The sequence below is a fragment of the Streptopelia decaocto genome (genome assembly GCF_964273445.1).
Source record: "Streptopelia decaocto genome assembly, chromosome: 6".
Taxonomy (NCBI): domain Eukaryota; kingdom Metazoa; phylum Chordata; class Aves; order Columbiformes; family Columbidae; genus Streptopelia; species Streptopelia decaocto.
This window is the reverse complement of record NC_138660.1, coordinates 56,622,171-56,645,841: the sequence shown is the minus strand read 5'-3', so window position 1 is coordinate 56,645,841 and position 23,671 is coordinate 56,622,171. Positions and strand designations below refer to the sequence as shown.

The 23,671-nt window shown below is 42.3% G+C and overlaps 1 protein-coding gene across 1 annotated transcript in view; it reads left to right on the top strand.

The window, feature by feature from the left end:
* SEMA5B (semaphorin 5B) overlaps positions 1 to 23,671 on the top strand; it is a gene marked incomplete at both ends in the record, with an annotated part of 132,848 nt that overhangs the window by 56,229 nt on the left and 52,948 nt on the right. The window contains 5 exons of the mRNA XM_082056325.1: positions 9,408 to 9,506; positions 10,255 to 10,468; positions 12,913 to 13,198; positions 17,415 to 17,550; positions 21,595 to 21,802. Of these exons, the coding sequence (XP_081912451.1) occupies positions 9,408 to 9,506; positions 10,255 to 10,468; positions 12,913 to 13,198; positions 17,415 to 17,550; positions 21,595 to 21,802 (943 nt within the window). The remainder of the gene's footprint in view (positions 1 to 9,407; positions 9,507 to 10,254; positions 10,469 to 12,912; positions 13,199 to 17,414; positions 17,551 to 21,594; positions 21,803 to 23,671) is intronic.

Below are 23,671 nucleotides of genomic sequence, written 5' to 3'. Positions count from 1 at the left end.
TTTAAAGGTGATTTCGCTGCTGGAGAGGGCACAGTGTGTGACACATGAAGGAACACAGTGGTCACAAGCCAGGGACAGCATCTTGCAGTGGCGTCTAAGGCTGGGCAGGTTGGCTTAGTTTTGGTACTCAGAAGTGAGCCACTGACATTCAGCCACGTGGGCTTTGATGCTTGTTTGCAGGTACAGATCATCTTTGTTCATCTTGAACATGAAAATTGTGTCTGCTGGCACACTGCAGTCTGTTCAGGTGGAATATCACAGAACTCCTTCAGAGGCAGGTGCAGTCTGCTGAAATGCAGCTCAAAGCAACAATTGCTTGAACCAAGACATGCTGTCCCAGATGTCTGAAGTTCACAGACATTTCTGGTCCAAATACAGGTCCTTTCTGCCCTTTTTCTGGGATGCTAGAACAAAGCTATCTGTCTAAAAGCAGGAAATATTTTGAATTTTCAAATGTGGTGTTGGTACTGTCAGACCTTAACTGAGAGGATGTCCAATTGTCCTTAATACTACACTGCAAAGAGTTCCCAGTCTAAACCAACGGAGTTGGACAAAGGATAAGAGAGGATAAGCACAATCTTTGCTTAGACATGGACAGTCAAGCAGACAACGATTGTGGGGCTGGCCCAAAATGCTGGAATTCTGCTAAGTTCCAGTTCAGTGCTTTAAACACAGGATTATATAATCTTCCATTGACCACATTCATTTTATACAACAAACTTTATTTAATTAACCTGTATATACACAAAAAAGCTAGCCTGAATTTTGCCCGATACACAACAATTTGCCTCATGTACCTGTGGAGAGCAGTAGTTTTGGGTACCCTAGAACATCTGTTAGTTCTGTGTAGGATCTACTTTGTGCAGGAAAACACCAGGGAGGGAAATGGGCTGGGTTAGGTGAACACTCAATATGGCCAGCTGGTAGAAAAACCCAACAGAAGTTGGACAAAATTAAAAAGTTCCAGAACCCAGGGCATGAGGAATTTTTGAATTTGCAGTCTTTGTACTTTAACATATGTAAAGGAAGGATTTTGCTCTTTCCTTCCATTGTAAAGTTTGTGAGATTTAAATTGTATCCCATTGTTCATAAAGAGTTTGAATTTATAACCCAGAATTATTTTGTCAACCCTGAATAAAACCATGCATTTGACTGAACAAATTCTAGGATAATTTCCATTTATCTTTTTTACTGTCATGCCAAAAGAAAGCGATGGTCTGAGTATCTTTGCTGCTGCTGCTGCCTCCTCACACTGCGAAAAGTTTGCCAGAAATTTCATGAGGATAATGTTCTGAACATCTGAGTTTGTGATCCAGAGCTTGAAACTCTTTGGTGGGCACAGTGGCCATGGGTGTGAAGTTCTGAGGAACTATAAACAGATTGTTAGGCACCTCTTGATATGCAATTAATGTCAAACAGAGGTGTTGACTAGGAGTCTGACAAGAAGACATGAAGCTACAAACAAAGGCAGAAGGATTTTGCAGTAGCTAAATAAACTCAGATCTCCCGAGCCCATATCTACTCTTGCCTGTGTGTCCTCAGCTGAGTCCCTCTGAGGGTGAGTCTGCACATTTGTTGCTTGTTACACTGCAGAGAAATGACTTAGCACTAGCTCCAAAAATACTGAATTTAGCCTTGCCAGCTGGGGAAGTGCTCTACTCCAGCTCAGAAGTCCAGCTCTGACCCAGCATCTCTGCCCTCGGCTGGGTAAATGCAGTGAGTGAGGGCAGCGCTACAGTGAATATTTCACATTTCTGATTCTGCTGTGCAATGGTGGTGCAAGAACCAGAGCTCTGCTTGCCTCAGCTCTGCTTTGTCAAAACTTGACTACTGGCAGTTTTTTACCTAGCACAGATGATTTGATTATAAATATGTTATGGATCGTCAGGCACTTAGATATGTGGTGATAGAGGTTAGAAATAAGGAGGAACTTTGACTCTTATATTAAATCACAGTGTAGATTGTATAAGTTATATGACTGGTCCATTTTCCTTGCTGATTTAATGATGTATGTATTTTAGGGTGAGGTTTTCAAAGCCACCTAATGTATTAAAATGCCCTTTCCCCCTCCATTCTACACCCGTTGAGTAACTAAATCAGTTTATTCGTGCTTCTTAGAAAATACCTTCTAAAATTCTTAGAGCTTTACCATAAGGAAAATGAAAAGTGCAATAATAAAAGCCACAAAATGCATATCACAGAAGTATAGTTATTACGGTGTGATGGCTGTTCCACATTTGAGTACCTATTGGCCAGAGAAAAGGGAGATGAGAAATCTGGGTCCCAGATTTGGGGTTAGAAGGTACCATTGGGTCATTTCTTCTGAGACTCTGTGTAGCTCTGGCCACAAATTTCACCTGCTTATTCCTAAATTGAGCTCAGTAATTTGTGTTTCTATCTGCTGCATCTTTTTGAGGAAGGCAAAAAGTTTTGAACTGAAGGCCTGAAGCAAATGGGCTGACTGTGCTCTGCTGCCGTGTTCTCATGGCAGATCTTCTTCCCTGTTAACAATATGTACTTTATTTCCTCTTTGGATCGGGCTTTGGTTTTGAGTGGCTGGGTCTCATTTTGCCCTTCTCTGCTAGATTAAAGAGCCCTTTAGTTACCAATATTTATTTTTTACAAAGGCACTTTATATGTTCTTGTCAAATCAGTACTTAGGCTTTTTGATAAAGCAAAAAGCTGAGTTCTCCAAGCCTCCTTCTCCAAGTCATTTTTCTATTGCCCTTGAATATTTTTTGTGTCTGTTTTTTGCATGCTCCAATTTTTCACCTGTATTCCCTTGTCGATCTCTCTAATGCCTGAGTGTGATTAAAACGGTCTTCCCCATCTTATTCACCCTCTTCTGTTCATTTACCTGGCAGTTTTGTAAGCTCTTCTGTCATGGAGATCATGCAGAATTGTGTAGCCACTGTGACCGCTAAATCCTTTTCACAGTTGCCAGGCTTATGATGTAATCTCCCAATCTTTACATAGACCCCTTTTGTTCCTTGCTCTTTAATGCATAATATCTTACAAAAATGTATTTTGTTTGTTGGGTCCAGCTCACGAGCCTAGCGTATATCACTATATATAAATAGATATATATACACACGGTGTTGGCCTCACCGGTAATTACTTTTTTCCTAATATTTGGGTTATCCACAAATGTTCATTAAGAAAAATGTTGATACTGTGCTATTACCATCCCCTCTGGGATACTTCTAGAGTAGCAATTTTGTGAATTATTTCACTCTAGGGACATTTTCAGTCCAGTGATTTATCAGATTTTAATCCATTAATGTATATGTTCTTGAACCTGATTTTAAAATTACCTCTCCACAATATGTCATAGGGTATTAAAACAAACACCTTAGAAAAGTCTCTTTCATTTATGTCATATTTATCAACCAAAACCTGTGGTTTCCTGAAAGAATTTTATATGCTTTATTTGCCATGTCTCTGGAGATCCACATGGGCTTCCTCTAGTAATCAGTCTTATTTTTGCAGCATTTTAAAATATATCCTGGTCAGCACCTTAAAACTGACCCCAGAAAACTTCTGCATTACTGGCAGACAATGCGGAGAACAAAGTCAGTGTTATGCTGACTTTCTTTCTGTCTTGCAAATGATATCACCCAGAGGTTGTAGTTAAAATGAATGATGGATATGGCAGAAGAGGAAGAGGTGTATTTAATTTCATTAGGAGTTTCTCAGCTTCTAGTCTGTAGTTGGTTTGTCTCTGCATAACGTTCCACATCTACCACATCTAAGGAATTTTGCCTGGCCGGGAAAGTTGTGGTTTTCTAAACAAGAGTCTTTTTCTTGTCTAAGCACAGAATTATTTGTTAACTTTCCAAAAGCAGCACAATGTCATTTCAAAAAGTGAAAGGGAACCATTTTGTGAAAACGGCAGCAATCCAGCTCTCACATGCTGTCCTAAGAGCTTTGTGTAGCCAGGAGAAAGGTGATGCACTAATAACACTTCTGGAGGAAGAAAGGATCAAGAGAAATGTCTGAGAGGCAGTTGTCCCACCATATAATTTCATCCTTTTCTAGTATGATGTCTGATACTGGGGGGATCTTATGATTGACGCAAGGTTACAGGGAAATCCTAGCCCAAGGGTAGAGCCCACCTAAATGGGTTTGGAGCTAATGGGGAAATCTGCTGTTTCAGGCCTGCAAGTGGCCCTGAGTCACACAGAAGATGTGCCCTCTGGTTATCTAGTGGAGCTGGGAATCTCCACTCCACTTACGAATAATAGGCATCTAGGTAGGACAAACACCATATAAATCCCCAGGCAAACAGAAATAACTGGGAGGTGGTCAGATTTCGCCCCTCCCACCCCTCTTTGTAACTGCTACTGGAGATCTGAACCTAGTACTTCTGCTAAGCTATCGATGTGGAATCAGCCCCCAAATTTGATTTGAAGTCCATTAAAGAAAGCTTGGCTGGCAAAATCATTAGCAATTGTCTTTGCTATCTGTTGCACTCAAAGGAGAAAGACAGCTTGGTCAGGGTAGTCATTGAAACTGATGAATATAATTGTTTGTCCAAAGAAATAAATATAGATATCTGAAAATATGTTAATAACAGTGCTAGAGAAACATTAGGTCTTGATTTCTTTTTAATAATTTGGGATGAACTGCAACAGATAAATCAAATGTTTGTTGCACTCTACAGTGTCAGTGAAGGGGTAACATGGAGTTCTGCTGGCTGATCTCCGAACTGCAGGTTGTGCTCCAGGGGTTTGAGGACAACAGACCATCTGAAACAGCTATTTTTTTTTCATACAGCATGTAACTCTTTTTAATCTATGATAAAAATGTATCAGTATGTGATGAAATAATGTTAGCCTGGGAAAAATAATGAAGGAGATCTCTGAAAACAGGGCATGAGTGGTTTATTCAAAGTAAAAGGGCAATTAAAGTAGTGCTTACATATGGTTATGTTTTCAAAGAAAAATATATCTGTACAATGAGATTAAGGGCTTATAACATTTCAGAACTCCAGTATTCAGAGATGACAGATGAAACGGCTGAAGATGCACCTCCAGCTGGCTTAGTCACAGCATCCTCAAAATGTCTTTTTGAATTTTACCTCAAACCAAAGCCAGCAGGAGTTCAACCTCTTCAATTGCTGATCTGTCCACATGAGTGAAGAGAAGAACAGGGCACCACTCTTGGTTCTCAGGTTTGAAATGTGCTTTGAAATGTGCTGACATCTGTATGAGCTAGAAGGAGACTTGGTCCTGTCTACAGTTGTGGACATTACAGCACTCACAGACAGACTTGTTTAAATCTGAATGTTGCAAAAACTGCAATAAATGAGGACAGGCTCAACCTGTGAGGGGTAGGTGGGAGCAAGGGGCGTCGAAGAAGTTCATTCTCTTAGGGACTGTGAGACCCTGTGCCCTGTAGGGTTTAGCGTTAGAAGTTACATACTCTTCCTTTCTAGGAAAACAAGGGCCATTAGACTGGAGAAAAGTGGTATCTGCTCAATTTAAGGCCTTATCTCAAAAAAAGTGACAAGTACCAGGTAATTTTGAGGAAGGAGCAAGAACCTGAAGTGGGTAACATGCAATTAATAGGAAAATTGGAGATATGCTTAATGCTCTGGCTGTGAGCCACAGGTTTTTATCAGCTCTGCCATATATTTAATAATAATCCTAACTAATATAACTGGGTTATTCTCATTAACCATATAAATATCCAGTCTTCCCCCTTTATTTAAATCCTTAATCTCTTGATCCAAATAATATCTTCTGGTGATGAGATCTGCAGACTGATCATACCCAGATTTAACTGTCTGCTTCATAATGTGAGAGCAGGATCCAAATATTGTCTCGTCTGGACAGAGCTGGGTTCAAGCTTGCCAGATTTCCCAGCTATAATAAAGCCTGTCTGAAGTTTGCCTCCTGCACACCTAAACTTTTCCAGCCACATGGAAGAAAACTGCACTAAATAGCTCCTATTTTCTTAAGAGTTTGTGAGATCAGCTTACTAACTGGTTGTCTCAGCTCTGAATTGTTGCAGAGAGCAACATGTTGAATGACTTTTCAGAGCAAATCCAGACTGGTTTAAAGAACACAGAGAGAAGGTTGTTCTTGCTAGTTATTTTGAGAATAGGGTACAAAGAGGATTAAATGTAAATCTCCCTGACAGTGTCTTGATAAAAATCCCACAAGCTGGAGCATTTGAGTGGTTTGGTTTCTTCTTTGCTTTTGCTGGAGGTTTTCATAGACTGAAATGACTAGTAGTGGGTACAGAAATAAGAAATGCCAGATGAGCACAGGACTCCTCTTTAGGCCAGGCAAGCTAGAGAGGTGGGCTCTGGTTGTTAGATCTTTGTTGCTGTCCAGGATCTCCTCTGACTCAGTGTGTCACCATGGCAAATAATTTAGCACCTGTGTTTTCTGATGTCCCCAGCTGAGGAAACAGGGCAGGTAATGCACATTTGTTGGAGAACATTACTTAAAGCTGTATAAACTGCTTGGAGATCAGTGGATGAAAGTACGTATTATCATTGCTGTTCCTCCAGGAGCACAGGATGCTGTTACCCCATCAGTGAGGCAGCTCCAGGGAAAAGGCCTGCTCAGCTAATTCATAGGGATAACTATGGCTGGATATGGCCCATGCCTGCAGGCATCGTTATCTAAGCAGAGTGGAAAACATCCATTGGTCACCCCAACTTCTGCCTCTTACAGCCAATGAAATAATTAGTGGGCTTTGGTGCATCCAGATTAAATATTCTGGTGCAGGTTCAGACAGCAGCAGATATGTTTGTTCAGTATGGTTTCTCCTCTGTTTCAATAAATAACTTCTGCTTTGGACTGAATGAGTACAGATAAAACCATGCTTAATTAGGCTAAAATAACACAATATTTTACCAGCTTCCAGCATCCTTACCAAGCCAGGCTACTGAGCCTTGGAGTGAAGTGTGCAACAAATGCATCACTGACGGTAGACTCCAGAAGACCATCCAGCAGATGACCTTGCATAGAAATTATTTTATGTACTATCTTCTCAGCTGGGAGGATTTTTGTAGAAATTGATGCTTGTTAACCTGTAATATAGCTCTGTACAAAGAAGGGAATCCTGTGAATTAGGATTTTAGATTTCTACAGGACAGAATTTTAGATAGGAATATATTGAAGTACCAAGGCAGGAGAGGGTCCAGCCACACAAATAGTATTAGGTGGCTTAGGTCAGAAGCTATGTTCAGACTCTGCACAAAGCAAAGGAAGGTGGACGTGGAGGGGGAGCAGATGGGTACTCTCTTATTGTGTGCTTTCTGGGTTAGATGCCAAATCAATCATATTCTAAAGGCAAAACCATTTTGGGAGAGGAGCCCATACCTTTTCTTTATAGCATCCTCTTGAGTTTCTAGTACTTTGCAATTAAACATATAGTGGTCCTAATACTATGTGGGATTTAATCACTATGCTCTACAGAAAGAGGAATTATTTGACCTGCCCATGAAATGCAGACATCTCTAGGGCAGGGAAGCTAACAGGGCTTACAGCAGCAGGTGAAAATAGTGGGAGAGGTCAGAGAGGCTGGCAAGCCCTTCGTCTTGTTAAAGGAAGCGATGAGAACTCTTTTCCCAACACCGAGCAGGTGGGACGGTGCTTCTCAAGGTCCTGTTTGATAGACTGATGCCCACATGTCACCATGACTGATCCGCTTCTGAAATACAAGGTGCTGAATTGACCCAGCTATGAATTCAAGCTCTCATTTTTGGGTGCCAGGCATTACGTATCTGATCCCAGGTACCCCTGTGGAGGCTCCCAAGGGACAGCTGCTCTGTGGCACTCTGCAGCCTCTGCCTGGGCTGGGCGAGGGCTCTTAGGCTGGCTCTGGAGTGCAGCCCTGGTGATCTTCTCCATGCAAAAGCAAGCCTCATGTGTCATACCCACGCAGTTGCTTGTCTGTGGCTAATGCTCAAGGGGTTTTCCTAAATGCCATCCTTCAACAAGATGATTTCCATACAGCAAATGAAAGGAGATAACACATAATCCAGCTAAGCAAGCCTTTTCCTTTCCAGATGAGAGGGAGTGTTTTTAAACTGCTGAATCTTGCAAATGAAGTCTTCAGGGAAACGATCAGCAGCGTGGAGTGCTGTGGGACAGGGGAGCTCGCAGAGTGATTGCTCCTTACAGAAGGAGAAGCGGTGTCTGCAGCTGTAGGCTCAGTTTAGTGGCAAATTATGGTCTATTGGAGGGAGGAAAGCAAAGCAGCCAGGAAAACCCAGCTGAAGTTATTATTTTTTAACAAGTTTCCTTTTCTGTTTGCGATAGAATATAACAGACTTTCTGTGCTTGGACCCCTGTGGGTGCCAGCCGTTAGCCGTGGCTCATGCCCTCCCCTCTGAGGTGGCCCCAGAGCCCAGGGCAGGCAGCCTGTGCCAGGCTTGCAGGGCTTTTCTCATGGGGGCAGCTGGGATGAAGCTTGGGGCAGGCGGCTCTCCAGCCTCTTGCACTGCCTGTGTGAGCTGCACGTCAGTGTCGCACCTCCCGTTCCCTGGGTGGCGCGTTAGTCCCTGCTTTATGTGAGCTCTGCCTCCCCCATGGTTTAACTCCCCAAACATGCTCGGTCAGCCTGATCTGCAGCCCATGGGTCTCTGGGTATGAGTCTGCAGCAAAAAAGAGAGACTGTGGCCCTCCCCAGCAACACAAAGGAGATTTTCTGGAAAAAAAAAAGCCTCAAGTGCAGCCTTGTGCTGCCTCCTGGGACAATGGGAGCCCCACAGATTTTGGGGAGTGGCATGTGGAGGGAGTTGTCTGTTTGTACCAGCAAATGGTCCGGTAGTTGACAAGAGGACATTTACTATTTCTCACTGGCCTGTCCTGAAAGAGAAACTCCTTCTACCGTGGAAAATCCTGAGCGCACAGTCCTTACGGGAGGCAAGAAGTAACAGCCTGTTCAAGTGGGAGATTCTCCTGACCAGCCTGGTCTATTAAAGAGAAGTTCCTGCTGTTTTCATGCTGGCAATGGTGTGAATTATACTGCAAACAGACCTGCTGTCCTTCACTGGAGTTTGTGTCTGTGTAATGTTTTCTAAGCTGCTGCATTGCTGGGAAAAATAGGTCAGAAGTGTCTTCATGAAAAGAAGGAGAATTCTTCCTCCAGTCTAAGCACAGCACAGGAAGTGGCACTTGTGTAGCTGATACAGAGTCAGCTTGATGGATAGCATCCTATCCAGGGATGTGCAGGGCTATGATTAGAGAAATAACCAGCAAACTGGGCTTGCTCACTTAGACCGCGGGCTCCCTAGAGCTGTGCACTGCTTGCTGCAACAAACCTCAGTCTGAGTTAGAGCTAAGGAAGGTCTATTCCAGCTGCAATACAGGTAACTTTTTAAAAGTAATAATAACCTCACTGTCTTCTTTTTTAAAAATCTTTGTCTCTGTCTTATGTCTCTATAGGAAGAGTGCCAGAACTATGTCCGAGTGCTGATTGTTTATGGCAAGAAGGTTTTTACCTGTGGTACCAATGCCTTTTCACCAGTGTGTTCGAGCCGACAGGTCTGTTTTGCCTCTTTTGCGGTGATGGAGAGGGCTGGATACGTGCTCTGGGGAAGGCCATTCATTTGGCAGGACATCATGGCTGCAGAGAATATGTTCCAAATGTAGCTGAACTGAAATGGTTTTGGTTTTCCTCTTTGGGTCCCTTTGGTCTACTTTGGGGCAGTGGGTCTACCTGCAGGTGGGGAACAAAAAAACCTGTGTTATGGGTGAGCTGGATCTGGACGAAGTGCTACTTGTGTAAACCTTAGGCATGCTGCTGAAAATGCAAAATATAGACAGGCTCAGCTGTGAGCACCTCCTGAGCTGAATACTTAAATTGTTTCCTTAAACTAAACGGCAAAACTCCCTTTGGCTTCAAGGGACACAGGAGCAGGTCCAGAGCAGTGTTTATTTTTATATTTTTTAATGCCAGTATATATTCAGGAGGTGTCTGTGGAAGATTAGAAACCTGTGCTGGCAGCAAGAGCATCTGATTACAGCGAGTGGGTTGGGACCTACAGGCTTTGTTGGCAGGGGAATTATCTTACAAAGCAATAGGATCAGTGAGGCTCAGACACAACTCATGTTGGCAAATGGTGGATGTAAAGATAAAGTTGTAGTCTTTGCTGACATTACTTTCTTATAGCTGCCTGTTTTTTCTAAATCAAGGTTTTGCTCATAGGTACTTGTGGGCAAACTGAATTCTCTGTACCAGTAAAAAAGGCAGATGCTGTTTAAATTATCTCCTCTCTCCTTTTAAATACAGGTAGGAAATCTTAGCAAAATCATTGACAGAATTAATGGGGTGGCTCGGTGCCCGTACGACCCTCGGCATAACTCGACAGCTGTGATTACATCACGAGGAGAGCTCTATGCTGCAACTGTAATTGATTTCTCTGGACGGGATCCTGCTATTTACCGCAGCCTTGGAAATGTTCCCCCACTTAGGACAGCACAATACAACTCCAAATGGCTCAATGGTAAAGTCATGTGGGTCATATCTGAACAAGAGGTGTATGAAAGTCAACTTGGTGGGCTTGTAAATCTTTCCCTCTGTTTTCATGTTGGGATCCAGAGTTACGATGGGGAAGGGCTCCCTGTGCAATAATCAATCAGCTTAGAAGACATTTAAAAATAACCTGCACATATTTCAGAGAAGTTGATTTAGAAATGGAAAGTGGGTCTTACAGGCTACTTAACATATATATGGGTCTTGTGAGGTGACCAAATACAACCTTCTAACAAGAAAACCACTCAAAGATTTGAGGATCAAAACAAACTGAAAGAATCATTCTGTTGACCCAGTTCTGCACAGTCTTAAGCACCCTGCACTTCTGCTGACTCAGCTGAAGACAGTTGGTTTCAGTGCAAGATCAGTCCGAAAATGAGAAATTTTACAGCGAGTTATGTTGGATGTAAACCCATGCTGTTGTGGATTTATAGTTATTTAAAGCAACTATTGCCCCAGTGTGATAATACCCTACATCAAGCAAGCTATAGAATTGCAACCAACGATTTCTGCACTGAGTCCACATGTTGTGACCGTGGCAAAGCACGTCTTCTCTGAGCAGACTGTAGTGATGGAGACCCCAGTATTCCCCTCCCTCTCTCTCCTTTGACTCAGGTAAGTTTACAAGATATTCAAAATCTTTCCATTGGATTTCACAACTTTTCGATCAAAAATAAGAACAGTGGGACTGTGGACTCTCTGGAGCTTAATGAAATCGAACTAGACTTTTCCAGACATATCAAAGTCAGTATGGAGACACGGAGTTGTGGAAAAAGGATGTTGTCAGGCAAGACTGTCAAATAGGACCAAGAAGCAGCATAACCCATTTACACTCACTAGAAATATGTGCCTCTTGTTTGTGGCCAAATTAAGAATTCAGAAAGAAGTCACATTGGAACAGGGGAGTTAAGGAAAGACAAAGAGAAACTGAGTTTCTGTTCTGTGACTGGAAAAGCTAACATGCCTCTTGGATTTTTAACCTTGTGCAGTGCTGGTGACATTGGAGTAATTTCATCCTATTCTGGCCACTTTTCACCAAGAAACAGAGAAGATGAAGATGATTCAGAGAAGAGCCATGGAGTGATTTGAAGCTTGGAAAGCCTACCTCACAGTGAGAGACTTAAGGAGCTCAATTTATTTATCTTTCTGAAAAGGAGATAAAAGGTGTTTTGTTCATGATATGGAAGTACTTATATCAGGAGAAGATTTCAAGCAGGATAAAGTTCTTTAATCTAGCAGACAAGTCATGACAAGAGCCTGTGATTGGAAGCTGAAACCAGATAGTGTCAAATGGAAAAAGAAGTGCAGGTTGCAGCTGGGGCAGTCTTAAGTGATTTGAACGAGTCACTGAGGAAAGTGGCATCATCCACTAAGATCAGATCTCCTTCTGAAGATGTGGTCTAATTCACCTGTTAGTGGTAGAGTTACAGGGTGAAATTCTCTAGTTCATGTTAGACAGAAGGTCAAATTGGTGATCACTACAGTTCTTTTAAGATTCACCGTTTGAAGGAGAAAGTTTGATGGGAGATGCTTTGCAGTGCCCTTCCCTCTGTACCATCATCTGCCTCCCAAACCTGCAGCAGCATCAGCCTTCCTGTCCCACCGCCACGACCCTGGTCTCATTTCCCTCCTGGACTGCGGTGTTAAAGGAATTCTGTACTTTCCTTTTTTTTTTTTTTTTTTTTCTTTTCTTTTCTTCCTTTGAGAATTACTCAGGAATGAACATTGTAAAAACACCCTATAAAAACAACAGCACTTTTTTTGTTTAGTCAAATATTATTCATTGGCCAATCTTTTCCCCTGTCAAAGAAACTGTTGGGATAAAAGACTGTACACTTTAAAGCTTTGTTAAATACCCAATTAAAATATTCACTACAAACCAATTTCAGGTTCTTTTCAATTCTTCTGAAAATAATAACAATAATTCTAGGAGGAAAAGAATTAAGAAGAGCTTTCTTCAATACTGTCAGTCTGTGGCATGGTTTTGTTTTACGAACATAAGATAATCTTTTGTGCCTAGAAACTGGAAAGACTTAATGATAAAAGCCAGATGTGATTGCGCTGGGAGAGTAGGTTGAATGTTTCGATGCAGCAGTCTGGGGAATCGGGCGGATGCGCACAGCATATTTAACACACCATAATGTGCACTTCAGAAGTAAATAGGTGAAGGAATCCAATGGGAAGGCTTTATGTTGTAAAATTAGTATAGGTACATAGTCATGCATATGGAAAGTGTTGAACTGTGCTTTCACTGAAGTTAGTAGCAGCTTTGCCAATAAAGTGGGGAAACAATGGGGTCTTTCCAACATCTGAAAAACTGAACTTGAGCTGTATCCTACATATCATTAGTATCATCTGCTGTTTTTATGTCATCTGCTGACTCCAAACTCCCTCTTCAAATGTTTGTTTTTTCAGAGCCTAACTTTATTGCTGCCTATGACATCGGCTTGTTCACCTACTTCTTTTTCCGTGAGAATGCAGTAGAACATGACTGTGGGAAAACAGTTTATTCTCGCGTGGCAAGGGTCTGCAAAAATGATATCGGAGGGAGATTTTTGCTGGAGGACACGTGGACAACATTCATGAAGGCCAGGCTGAACTGCTCCCGTGCTGGAGAAATCCCTTTCTATTATAATGAATTGCAAAGCACCTTCTACCTTCCTGAGCAAGATCTGATCTACGGTGTCTTCACTACTAACGTGTGAGTTGCGCTGGTTTTACTGTCCTTCTTCTATTCCCAGCAGTCTGAGACTACATATCCTGATTTCTTAATCTTAGCAATCATTTTGTAATGATTCTTTGGTTAATGTGAAGGAATAGATTGGTCTGTGTTATCCATTGTGGCAATATAGCCTTTAGGACAATGTTTTTAATCCATGGTTCATAGATTCCTGGAGTCCATGACAGGTGACTGTGCAGTTCTAGGGTAACTTAATTTGTTATAAATCTGGGCTGTGACAGACTTCTGATGTTTTGTAGTGGCAATGCTACTTGTGTAGTTCAGAGAACTAGTCTAAAAATGACTCAACAGAAAAAGGTAATTAATTTTCAGCCAGGTTAACTGACACAATTGTGTGAACATTGGGGCTGGCCCAGGAGATAGACAGGTACATATGCTTGGGAGAGAAGGACTGGAACAAGGAGAATGAGACAGATGGGATCCCAACAGCCTAGACTGAAATGAACAGAAATTGCTGTAGAACAACGCTTTATAGAAGCCAGGTCAGGTGTGCTGCACAGCACTTGACATTTCCAAGGGGGACTGCACCTCCACTGCAGGCTATTTCAGGTCCACAAATCAAAAGCAGCGTTGGAACTCCAAGGGGAAGGCATGATTTCTGAAACTTCATAATCACCTCCTGGCTTGATATTGAAAAAACTTGTATTGGAATGATTTAATGTAGCTGTGAAAGCAGAAAGGAGAAGAGGAGTTAATTAAAAAATATATTAAAATACTCATAATGTATACTTTTAAGTCAGGAAAGCTCAAATAACTTTCTCCCTGAAGCCCAAGGCTAGGATGATAAGTTTTGAGCTATAACCAGTCTGTGTGGTATTGAGTTTCAATAATACATGTTCTCCAAGGGGGTGTTATCCTCATGTGTAAACTAGAGAAGGAAAGTCGTGAGTTAGTTACTCCACACAACGAACGCTCAAAGTGCCTTTCTCATGCTGAGTAGCCAGCTTCCTTGGGGGTTTTGTGCACAATGAAGTCTTGTGCAATATGAATAAAGGTCTTGACCCAAGAAGCCTACAGCAAACGAAAGAAGTGGAGCCCCACTGAAGTACAGGCCTTCCTATTTTATTATAATGTGTTACCTGGTGGTGTGACAGAGCCTGAACTTCAGCCCTTGAATTCACACAGCACCAGCCCCAACTTCTTGAGCTAATGTACTGTTGGATGTTTCCCTGTGTAGAGCCAAAATGTTATTCCCACTCTGTAAATACCAAGAAGTAGGTAAGGGTTTGGCCACCCTCATCCATCTCCTGTGTCTTGTTTCTGCACCAGCATTGCCAATGTCAGCCAAAAGTAAGCAAGTGGAGAAACAACTAGAAAAAATAGACGTGACTGAGTATTGTACCTTGACTGTGGGTTTTGGGGAAAATCTGTCCTGGGATTGAAAGGAGCATGAGTTGTTCTCTAAAAACTTTTAAAGGATGTTAGCCAAACTTCCTGAATGTTAGAAAGAAACTTGGCTGCTGCTCTTCTGCTTTGGGCATTGGAGATGACAATTTTATTTTTTTTTTAAATCAGAGAAGACTTCTGTGTCCATAGTGACAGTGTTTTATTTATCCAGCCAAGAACAGAAGTTGGAAATGGGAAAATTATTAATAACTGTATCGTATTTATCAAATTGATATAGCTTTTGGAATATAGGGTGGGAGACATAAGCTACTGGACTTGGGAGAGTTCTTGTCTGCTATTTCTGTTTCCCAGATATAACGTGAGACATGATGAGTGCTACCCATCTCCTCTGCGTTACACTTAAGTTACTCTTTATAGGTGATGGGTGTATGTTCTCTCTTGTATCTTTGGAGGACAATATAATATGTAACATTTGTGTAATTGAAGAAATGAGTTATTGATAATAGCTGAAGTTAGATCAAGTAGCGCTTTGGGTCTACAACATGATGTTCTTTTGAGAGTTCAAAGAGAAAATGTTCCAATTTGTCATCCGACTAGGGAAATAATGGTAATTATTCTTTTAACTTCCACTGGGGCTTATATCATGCTGCATGAGCTCTGCATGCCAAAGAGGGTTGATATATGTTCCAGTCTGAGTTTCTTTATAATAGAATACTGACGCACCACAAAACTCTGATTTTTTTTGTTTAAAGGTATTTTTATTTTGGAAGGATCATTTAGGGTCATCTTATAACAAAGAGGTATTAGTGGTTGTGGTAACACCCACGTATAAATTTATTGCTTCATGTTATGTTGTATCCAGCTGAATCAGTGGGAGAGCTTTTTAGCGAAGCTACTGATGAAATTTTTTTTTTTTTTTTTTTTTTTCCTGAGAGGTAATAGAGATAATGTCAAAACCTCCTTGAACTTAACCCATTCTCTAAACCACCCAGTTACCCACAGGAAGTAGGAGGCAGGAACAGAGGAGGTTGCGCTTAACACCAGGCCCATGCGTGGGCCAGCTGTGCAAGCTGATGTCGCTGGCTTGACACTGGGATCCAGCTTTTCATAGGGAGGGATGGGAAATATGCCAGGCCACAGATGGAAAGAAAAATGGGCCACAGATTTAATGGAAAACCTCTTTCCTTTCTGCTCTCTAGCAAAGGGAAAAGGCTAAACTATGGAGTGCTTAGCAGGGTCCTAAAAAGATCTTATTAAAAAAAAATTGTTTTTGTTAGTCTAGTGGGGTTTTATTCTTTCTTTTACTTTTTCATTTTATTTCTCATTCTCCTTTTTTTTTTTTTTTTCTGTGTGTGCCTCAAGGCATTTACTTGTCATCCATCATTAGCTTTGTCTTAAGAGCCGCCGTCTGTGAGCATGCACTGCATCAGCGGTGTTCAGACAAAAGTGGAGAAAGGTTCGCCTGGCGCTGCTTTGACATGTGCGAAGTGAGCTACTCCATCACTGCAGGGTGGAAGGGGCAGGGGCAGGAGCGGAGAATGCGAAGGCAAAGCAAGAAGTTCATCCCAGTGTTGTGTTGCTCAGAAGAAATATGCTGTGAAAGAATCTGTTCTGCTTTCCAGCCTGGGATTGTATAGCAAGGCTTTTTTTTTTTTTTTTTGTGCAAGAGAGTTTAATTATTGGTTTAGTAAAAAAAAAAAAAAAGTGTTCTTTTCAGAGAATTCAAATTGCTGTAATTAGCAGGAAGATACATACAGCAGCGCTTGGGTTATTTAAAAGGTACCATGAAGAGTCAGTCTCTTGTGCTAACCCTATTTTTAGTTTTATTCTGATTTCTTTTTCTCTAAATGTTGTTTTTTTCCTCTAAAAAAAAAATATATATATAAAAATATGAGGGGAAGGAGACTGCTCGGAGCAGGTTTGAATTCCCGGTTACCACTTAGCAAAGGTCCATCTTTGGGCTGGCTCCCCTGAGGTGCCATCAACATCTGGGAAGCGCCCTCCAACTCTCTTGAGGCAAAAGGACCTGAAACTGCTTAGAACCTTGCAGAAATAGGTCCTCCATGACTGAAATGGGACAGTGAAGGCCGACTGATCTGTGTGCAAGTCTGGCTGGGCAGCAGAGCATCCTTAAAACTAATTCCTGTCCAAAGAGTCCTTCCTAAAGCGGCATTTCCCTGGTCATGCCTCCCCTGGCTGGTGGGTGCAGCTGAACAGGCTGCCCCAGGCAGATGCTGTTCCCCCCTGGGAACACAAAGAAGTGAACTGTGGTCATTGAAAACAGAGGCCTTCATGTATCAGCAAGACCTTTTCGTGCGCTGAGCTGCTCTAACAACCAGTTTGCACTGTCACCCTCTCCCTTCTCCTGCATGCACATGTGTATTTATACTTACATATGCAAACATTAGGGGATATATTTTATACCTGAAGATTTCAGGAGCCTGTAGAAACAGAATTTCACCTTGAGAAACACCAAGAGATTAAAAATTAGGTTGTTTGTAATCAATAAAGATAGATGGGTTGTTAAAAAAAATAAAAATAAAGCCAGACACAAATAATCCATGCAAATTAAACTGTATTCACCTTTCTTGTCAGAACTGCTTCCATGGCCCTTAAATCACAGACATTTTAAAACCAAGCTTAAAATTAATTCTCAAAATCAGCATGCAAGTCATCTGCATTTTACAATTTATTTATTTTTTTCTCCTTGTGAGGTAGGTATCACTGTACCTCTACCTAACATTTTACCTGTATTTTGTTTGATGTCTGTTATGTTGAAAACGTCCATGTTCTAATGATTAAATTGATTCTTTCTTCTCCTCTTTTCCAGAAACAGCATAGCTGCCTCAGCAGTGTGTGCCTTCAATCTGAGTGCCATTACTCAGGCATTTAATGGCCCTTTCCGTTACCAAGAAAACCCAAGATCAGCCTGGCTGCCAACGTTAAACCCCATCCCTAATTTCCAGGTAATACTTCTGTCCTCCAGTTTACTCCAGTCCCTTTTACCTTCTGTCACTCCACTGGGCTGATTTGTGTGGAACTAATTTTTCCGGGTAGATCTACAGTGCAGATAAATTGTATTTCTCCACATTTATGAGTAGTTCAGTCCGTGGAACTCCTTTCCACTTGTTATTGAGACCATGGGATTTTTGGCAGAAATTTTATATTTTTACAGATAAAAGGAGTGTTCACAGTTTTAATAACAGTGAAGAACTTAAAATATCTGTGGCCTGGAGGTGTTCTTCTAGGTTAAAATGTTGGAGGAAATTTTTCCTCAGGATGCATCACTGAAATCCCCCCACTGGAAAATCTTGGCAACAAGTGTCTGACAGAGTCAATACTGGCTATGGTAGGAACTGTGTTGGGCTCTGACACAGTAGAGGAAATCCACTCTTCTGGCTCTTGTATCTCTGTTATGCTCATCACTGACATGTGAGCTCTGAGAATGTGATCCTCACAAAGGGGCACAGGGGTACATCCCCACCAAAACTGGGAAGGACTGAAAGCTGAAGCTGGACAAAGTCAACCTAGAATGGAGAAAACCTACATTTTTAAACAAGACATGTAATTAACCACTGATGCTGTGTAAGCATGTGATGTATCTTCTGTCACTTGATAGGGCCCCTAAGGCTGCCAGTGTTTCAGTGCAAGTGTCCTTCCAAGACACAGTGTCTCAGCCAGAAGTTATGGACACGTTGCAGTAGGAACTGGACACATAAGGACGGTCACAGTGGTTCCTTTTCATGTCATCTCAAAAAAAAATTATTTTATTTTATTTTTTTTTTAATGAAAGAGTGGGTTTGAGGCATTATGAGTTAAGACCAATTTGAAAATTATAGAACAACTTGAGCCACTTTATGCCCAGATTCGGTCAGTGCAGGGTATGCATGTGACAGCCTCAGCAAACCTTTCTTCCTGAGCCCATTTTACAGCTCAGTCCCTTCCCACTTGGAGAATCCTAAGGTGGATGGACTTCTCTCCCTGTCCTCGCTTCCCCATCCTTTCAGCCTGATTGTGTGAATCTGGCTCTCCTTTATTATGGCAAAGGTGCTGAGGCTGCCAGCAAATGCCATCTGCCTTCAGCCTGGTAATGTGAGGGACCTTCCAAAAAAGGACTCTGCAGTCACCTGAAATCACAGCAAGAGCAGATGGGAGGCAGGTCCATGCTGCAGGCAGGGACCTGCTTGGGTTGGGTTCCTGCTGAGGAACCCGAATTCTCCCCTTGAATTCTCTCATGGCACCCAAGTAAGGGCTTCTGCCTGTACGAGGTGAGGCAGGTTTGGGCTCTTGATCACCCCCTTAGCTTGTTGTACTCTAAACCAAGAAACAAAGCTTCACTGAAGACGTAGCCATGCCAAACATGGCCAGGCTTTTTTTTCTCTCTCTCACCCTCTTTTTTTTTTTTTTTTACTTTAAAAGGAATATTAAGGTTACCTGAGAATCAAGGACTTTCTGTGCCTTGCTGGGCTAACCCAGGAGGAATAGAAAAGGACTTTGGAAAGCATTTCCATGTAGTGAAAAGTATCAGATAAAATGTGGAGTGCAAAGACTGAAGGAGCAAGATGAAAGGAAAGGGTCAGAGGAAAATAAGGAAAGGAAAAGGAGGTATGTGGCAGACAAAAGGAAGATTGCAATAAGAGATTAAGATGTTTTTCAAGTACAGGAGGTACAAGGGGTCAGTGAAGGGCCTTTAGGAGATGACAAGGGTAATTTAGTGACAGAAGAGGCAGATATTGCAAAAAAATTAAATTAATTTTTTTTGCCTCATTGTTCACAAAGGAAGATGCGGGAAGGTTGCCAGATTTCTTTTTTTTCTTACAGAGAGGAAGGAAAAATACTGAAGGATATAGAGGATCAGGGCAGTGCAGATAATCAGGAAATTAGAGAAAACAAAATAAAACCAAACCAGGGGGATGCTGTGTCAGCATGTGGGCTGCCAGTAGACCAAAAGGATTATCTGTGACTTGATGAGAACAGAAAACAAAACCAACAATGACATTTCTGCCTCTGGGACTCCTCCTTCAGTGATGGTCTAGAAATGGAAGTGAACGGGGAGAAGAGCATCTGAAGCAAGACAGTAGTGTAAACCAGGAGGAGAATAGGAGACAGAAGGAAGAGATCTAGAAACTCTTTAGAAGTTGGGATGAGACAGTGATCAAATAATAAAGACCATTACAATAGAGAAAGCATTAAAACCCACCTGAGGGCACATTAAAAAAATCACTGAAGTTTCCTTAGTCTGGCTACACAGGAAGATGCTAAAGTTGATAAAAACTGGCCATGTTCATAGGTGGTGGGAATTAGTGTCACCCTGTTCATCTAGTTCATACAAACTCCAGAATATTGTGGGGCATAATACACCAGCTGTTAGGATCCATATTGATTGTGTAAATGTGAACTAAATTCCTGACAACTCATTTTAGCAGAGTGTAAGAGAAACTCTGCAAGGTGCACCTTGGGAAGGCAGCCACACTGCAAAGGATTGCCTTGATGCATAGCAAGAGTGTGCACATGGGACATTTGTACACTGTAGCTGTAGTGCTGTACATCAACATCCTAATTCACAATATGCTAACTTCTCTTCCAAGGAAAGCCCGAACACCTGGGCCCAAAATGCAGGAAAAGAAATCTGTGATTTTTTTCTACTGAAATCAGTCAGATGTGAGCATCTCTTAGTGAGGTCATCTGTCTGAACATCCGTAAGGTCTTTGACATAGTCACCCACAACATCCTTCTCTCTAAATTGGAAAGATATGGTTTTGATGGATGGGCATTCAAGACCTGCCTGGACACCTTCCTGTGTAACCTTATCTAGGTGTTCCTGCTCCGTCAGGGGGATTGGACTGGACGATCTTTCGAGGTCCCTTCCAATCCCTAACATTCTGTGATTCTGTGACTGCTCAGTGGATGAGGAAGTGGTTGTATGGTTGCATTCAAAGTGTACTGGCCAACAGCTCAATGTCCAGATGCTAATCGGTAACAAGTGGTGTCCCTCAGGGGTCCGTATTGGGACCAGTACTGTTCAATACTTTCATCAATGACATAGCCAGTAGGATCAAGTGCACCCTCTGTAAGTCTGCAGATGACACCAAGCTGAGTGGTGCATTTGGCACACCTGAGGGATGGGATGCCATCCAGAGGGACCTGGACAAGCTGGAGAAGTAAGCCCATGTGAACCTCGTGAGGTTCAACGAGGCCAAGTGCAAGGTCTTCCATCTGGGTCAGGGCAATCCCTGGTATCAATACAGGCTGGGAGATGAAGAAACGGAGAGCAACCCTGACGAGGACTTGGGGGTACTGGTGGATGAAAGACTGGACATGAGCTGGCAGTGTGTGCTTGCAGCCCAGAAAGCTCTCTTCTTCCCTGCTCTTTTGGATGGACAAGGGTATTGAGTCCAATCTTAGTACAACCCTTGGTGCTGGAGGGCGAATTGACGTCGGTTGATCTGCCATTCATTGTGAGGACAGAAGAGCTGCGTGTGGGGAGAGAGGAGTTAGTGACTAACTTGCCTTGGTTAAGATGAAGCTGAGTGGTCTGTATAAAGGGAAGCAGAAAAGCAGCGTGGTGAGTTGAGTTCTTCAATGCAAAATCAACCAGTTTTTTTAACTTCTAGGATTTGTCTGTTGTACAGACTGGGATGCCAGGTAGAGTCTGAAGATGGTTTGAAATGCTTCAAGGATTACCACAAAAACTCTCTTTCCACAGCTAGCTTTAATTCTTTCTTTTCCTCCTTGGTTTGTTAATGCCTTTTGCCCTTCTGGTGTGCTGGCTCCAGAGTACCACAAGGGAATGAAACACAACATCAGTGGTCAGTGGATGAGCTGGGAGAAACATTTATAAAGAGTGGGCTACAGGCCAAAGCTAGGCTGGGTGTCTGATCCTGTGACCCTCACACAGACCCACTCCCACAGAAAATCAACAGAATGTGGGTTTCCAGAAGAATTTCAGGGTTCGGCCTGCTGGAGGGGGGCTAAAATGAAGGTACTGAAGTTCAATCTTCCATGTTTAGTGTGGGACGCTGAGTGATGACAGCCCTAACGAGAACCTGACAGAGAGAGTCCTGCAGGATGCGCAGCGCTTATTCCTGATGAACGACGTCGTGCAGCCGGTGACTGTAGATCCGTACGTGACCCAGGACAGCATTCGTTTTTCCAAACTGGTGGTCGATATTGTTCAGGGGAAGGATACTCTCTACCATGTGATGTATATTGGGACAGGTAAGAGCATCAGGACTTAAGAGAGTTCCCTTCACTTGCTCACAGACCTGGTAGGCCAGTTGTGACATCATTACATGGTTGTCATCTAATATAATTTTGGCACAGAACTGCATGGAAGGTAGTTTCCTGAGTAAATTAAAAGCAGGATGGAGGACTTGAGGTAGAGTCCCAAGTGAGCAGACCATAAGTCTATGTTGTGTTTAAAAACAACAATAACATTTTTCTCCCTTTTATAAAAACATGTTTCAACTAACCAAGCTAATACATAACAGTGGGGAAGAGCAAAGGTTGCTGAAGTGCTCTGTGAGTTTGTGCACATAAGTTGCCTCTCTGCACTAAGACATACTCATCTCTAAACAAGCAGTAATAATATTTAACCTCCAGGCTTGCCCAACGTTTTAATTATTTCTTTCTTTGCGCTTCCATGTGCCTACTGCTGTATGACTCCCAGTGCTTTCGGGAATGGACATGCCCTGAAATATAATGCATATAGGGAAGCTGAAGCAAGTGATTTTTTGTCATAGCATAGTGAGCCAGTGGTAGAATTAAGTTTGTGATTTAGTCTCTTGGTTTCTACTGCCGTCCTCTAATTAGCAGGACACATTGCCTCTTCTGAAAAGCACAGATATCTTGGATAAATGAAAGATGCTGAAGAAGAACAAAGTGTTACAAATGGTTGTCTTAGCCCATATTCATAGTAATGATAGAGGTTAAATTAAATAGTTTGATTAATCAGAGCATATGGCCAGCCTCATGGGAATAATGTTGTTATCCTCTATTGCAGAAGCTTTGACTTTAGAATAAGATGGATTGCCTCCGTAAGTGTTAGTTTAATCTCACATCTGAATGCAGAGTCATTGCCTCATTCTCATGTTACCACCTTCCAAGACTGTGTCATAATTTATCTAACTTTTACCACCACTTACTTCAAAAGTAATCATCTTGGATGTGTTCTAGTAACTTTCCCACTGTGGGAGGCTCCATGGGCATTGATTATGATGAGAAGATGGTATTTAAATGGAAGTAAACCATGGTTCTGCTATTTTGATACCTTGATACTTTAAGTGAGGAGCCTCAGCTACAAAACCTGAGAGAAAGCTGGGATACTTTCTGCCTCATATGATTTGTGTACAAAGGTCTGCTGCCACAACTTTACCTTCTTGTTTGTGTTTGCTTTCTGGCCCTAGTTAGAGGTAACTGAAGAGTAAGCTCTGCTGGACCTGAAACATTTAAACCAGTCAAATGCTTCAGTAGAGGCAGCCCTGAATATAAACCCAGTCCTCAGACAAACTGAGTTCAGACTTGAGCTTCAGTCGTGTTTCACACTTAAGGCCCTCCTAAGGGAAAGAGAAGCTTCGCGTGGCAGCCAGCCCCACCACTGTAATTGCTGAGCTTTGGCACCAGTACAGACATTATCGGGATGGAAAGGTCAAGCTTCAGCAACAATTGGGGCTAACAGACCTCTTTGGGATTTTAATGAAAAATTATGTGGTTGCCCCCTTTTCTCCAGCACAAATCTCCCACAGTTTGACAGATCTTTAAATTGTTTGGGTAAGAGCCCTGTGAATGCAAACATATATGTTTCTTGGTGTGCACTGCTTGTGCCGTAACATCCCCTTGTCAAGCTGGCAGGATGGTTTCTTCTAGGAAGAGGATCAATTAGATCTGTGACCCATGCAATCATTACGGAGACCTCTGAGATTTCCAGCAGGGCCACTGCATCTGTTGTCATTTATCATGGCATCAAATCACACTGATCTGCTCCATAAACCAGAAGAAATACAGATTTGAGGCCCCAGAAATGATCCCTGCTATCTTGGGTCACCTTGCTGTATAACTCACTGGTGACGGGACCAGACTCTTTTCTGC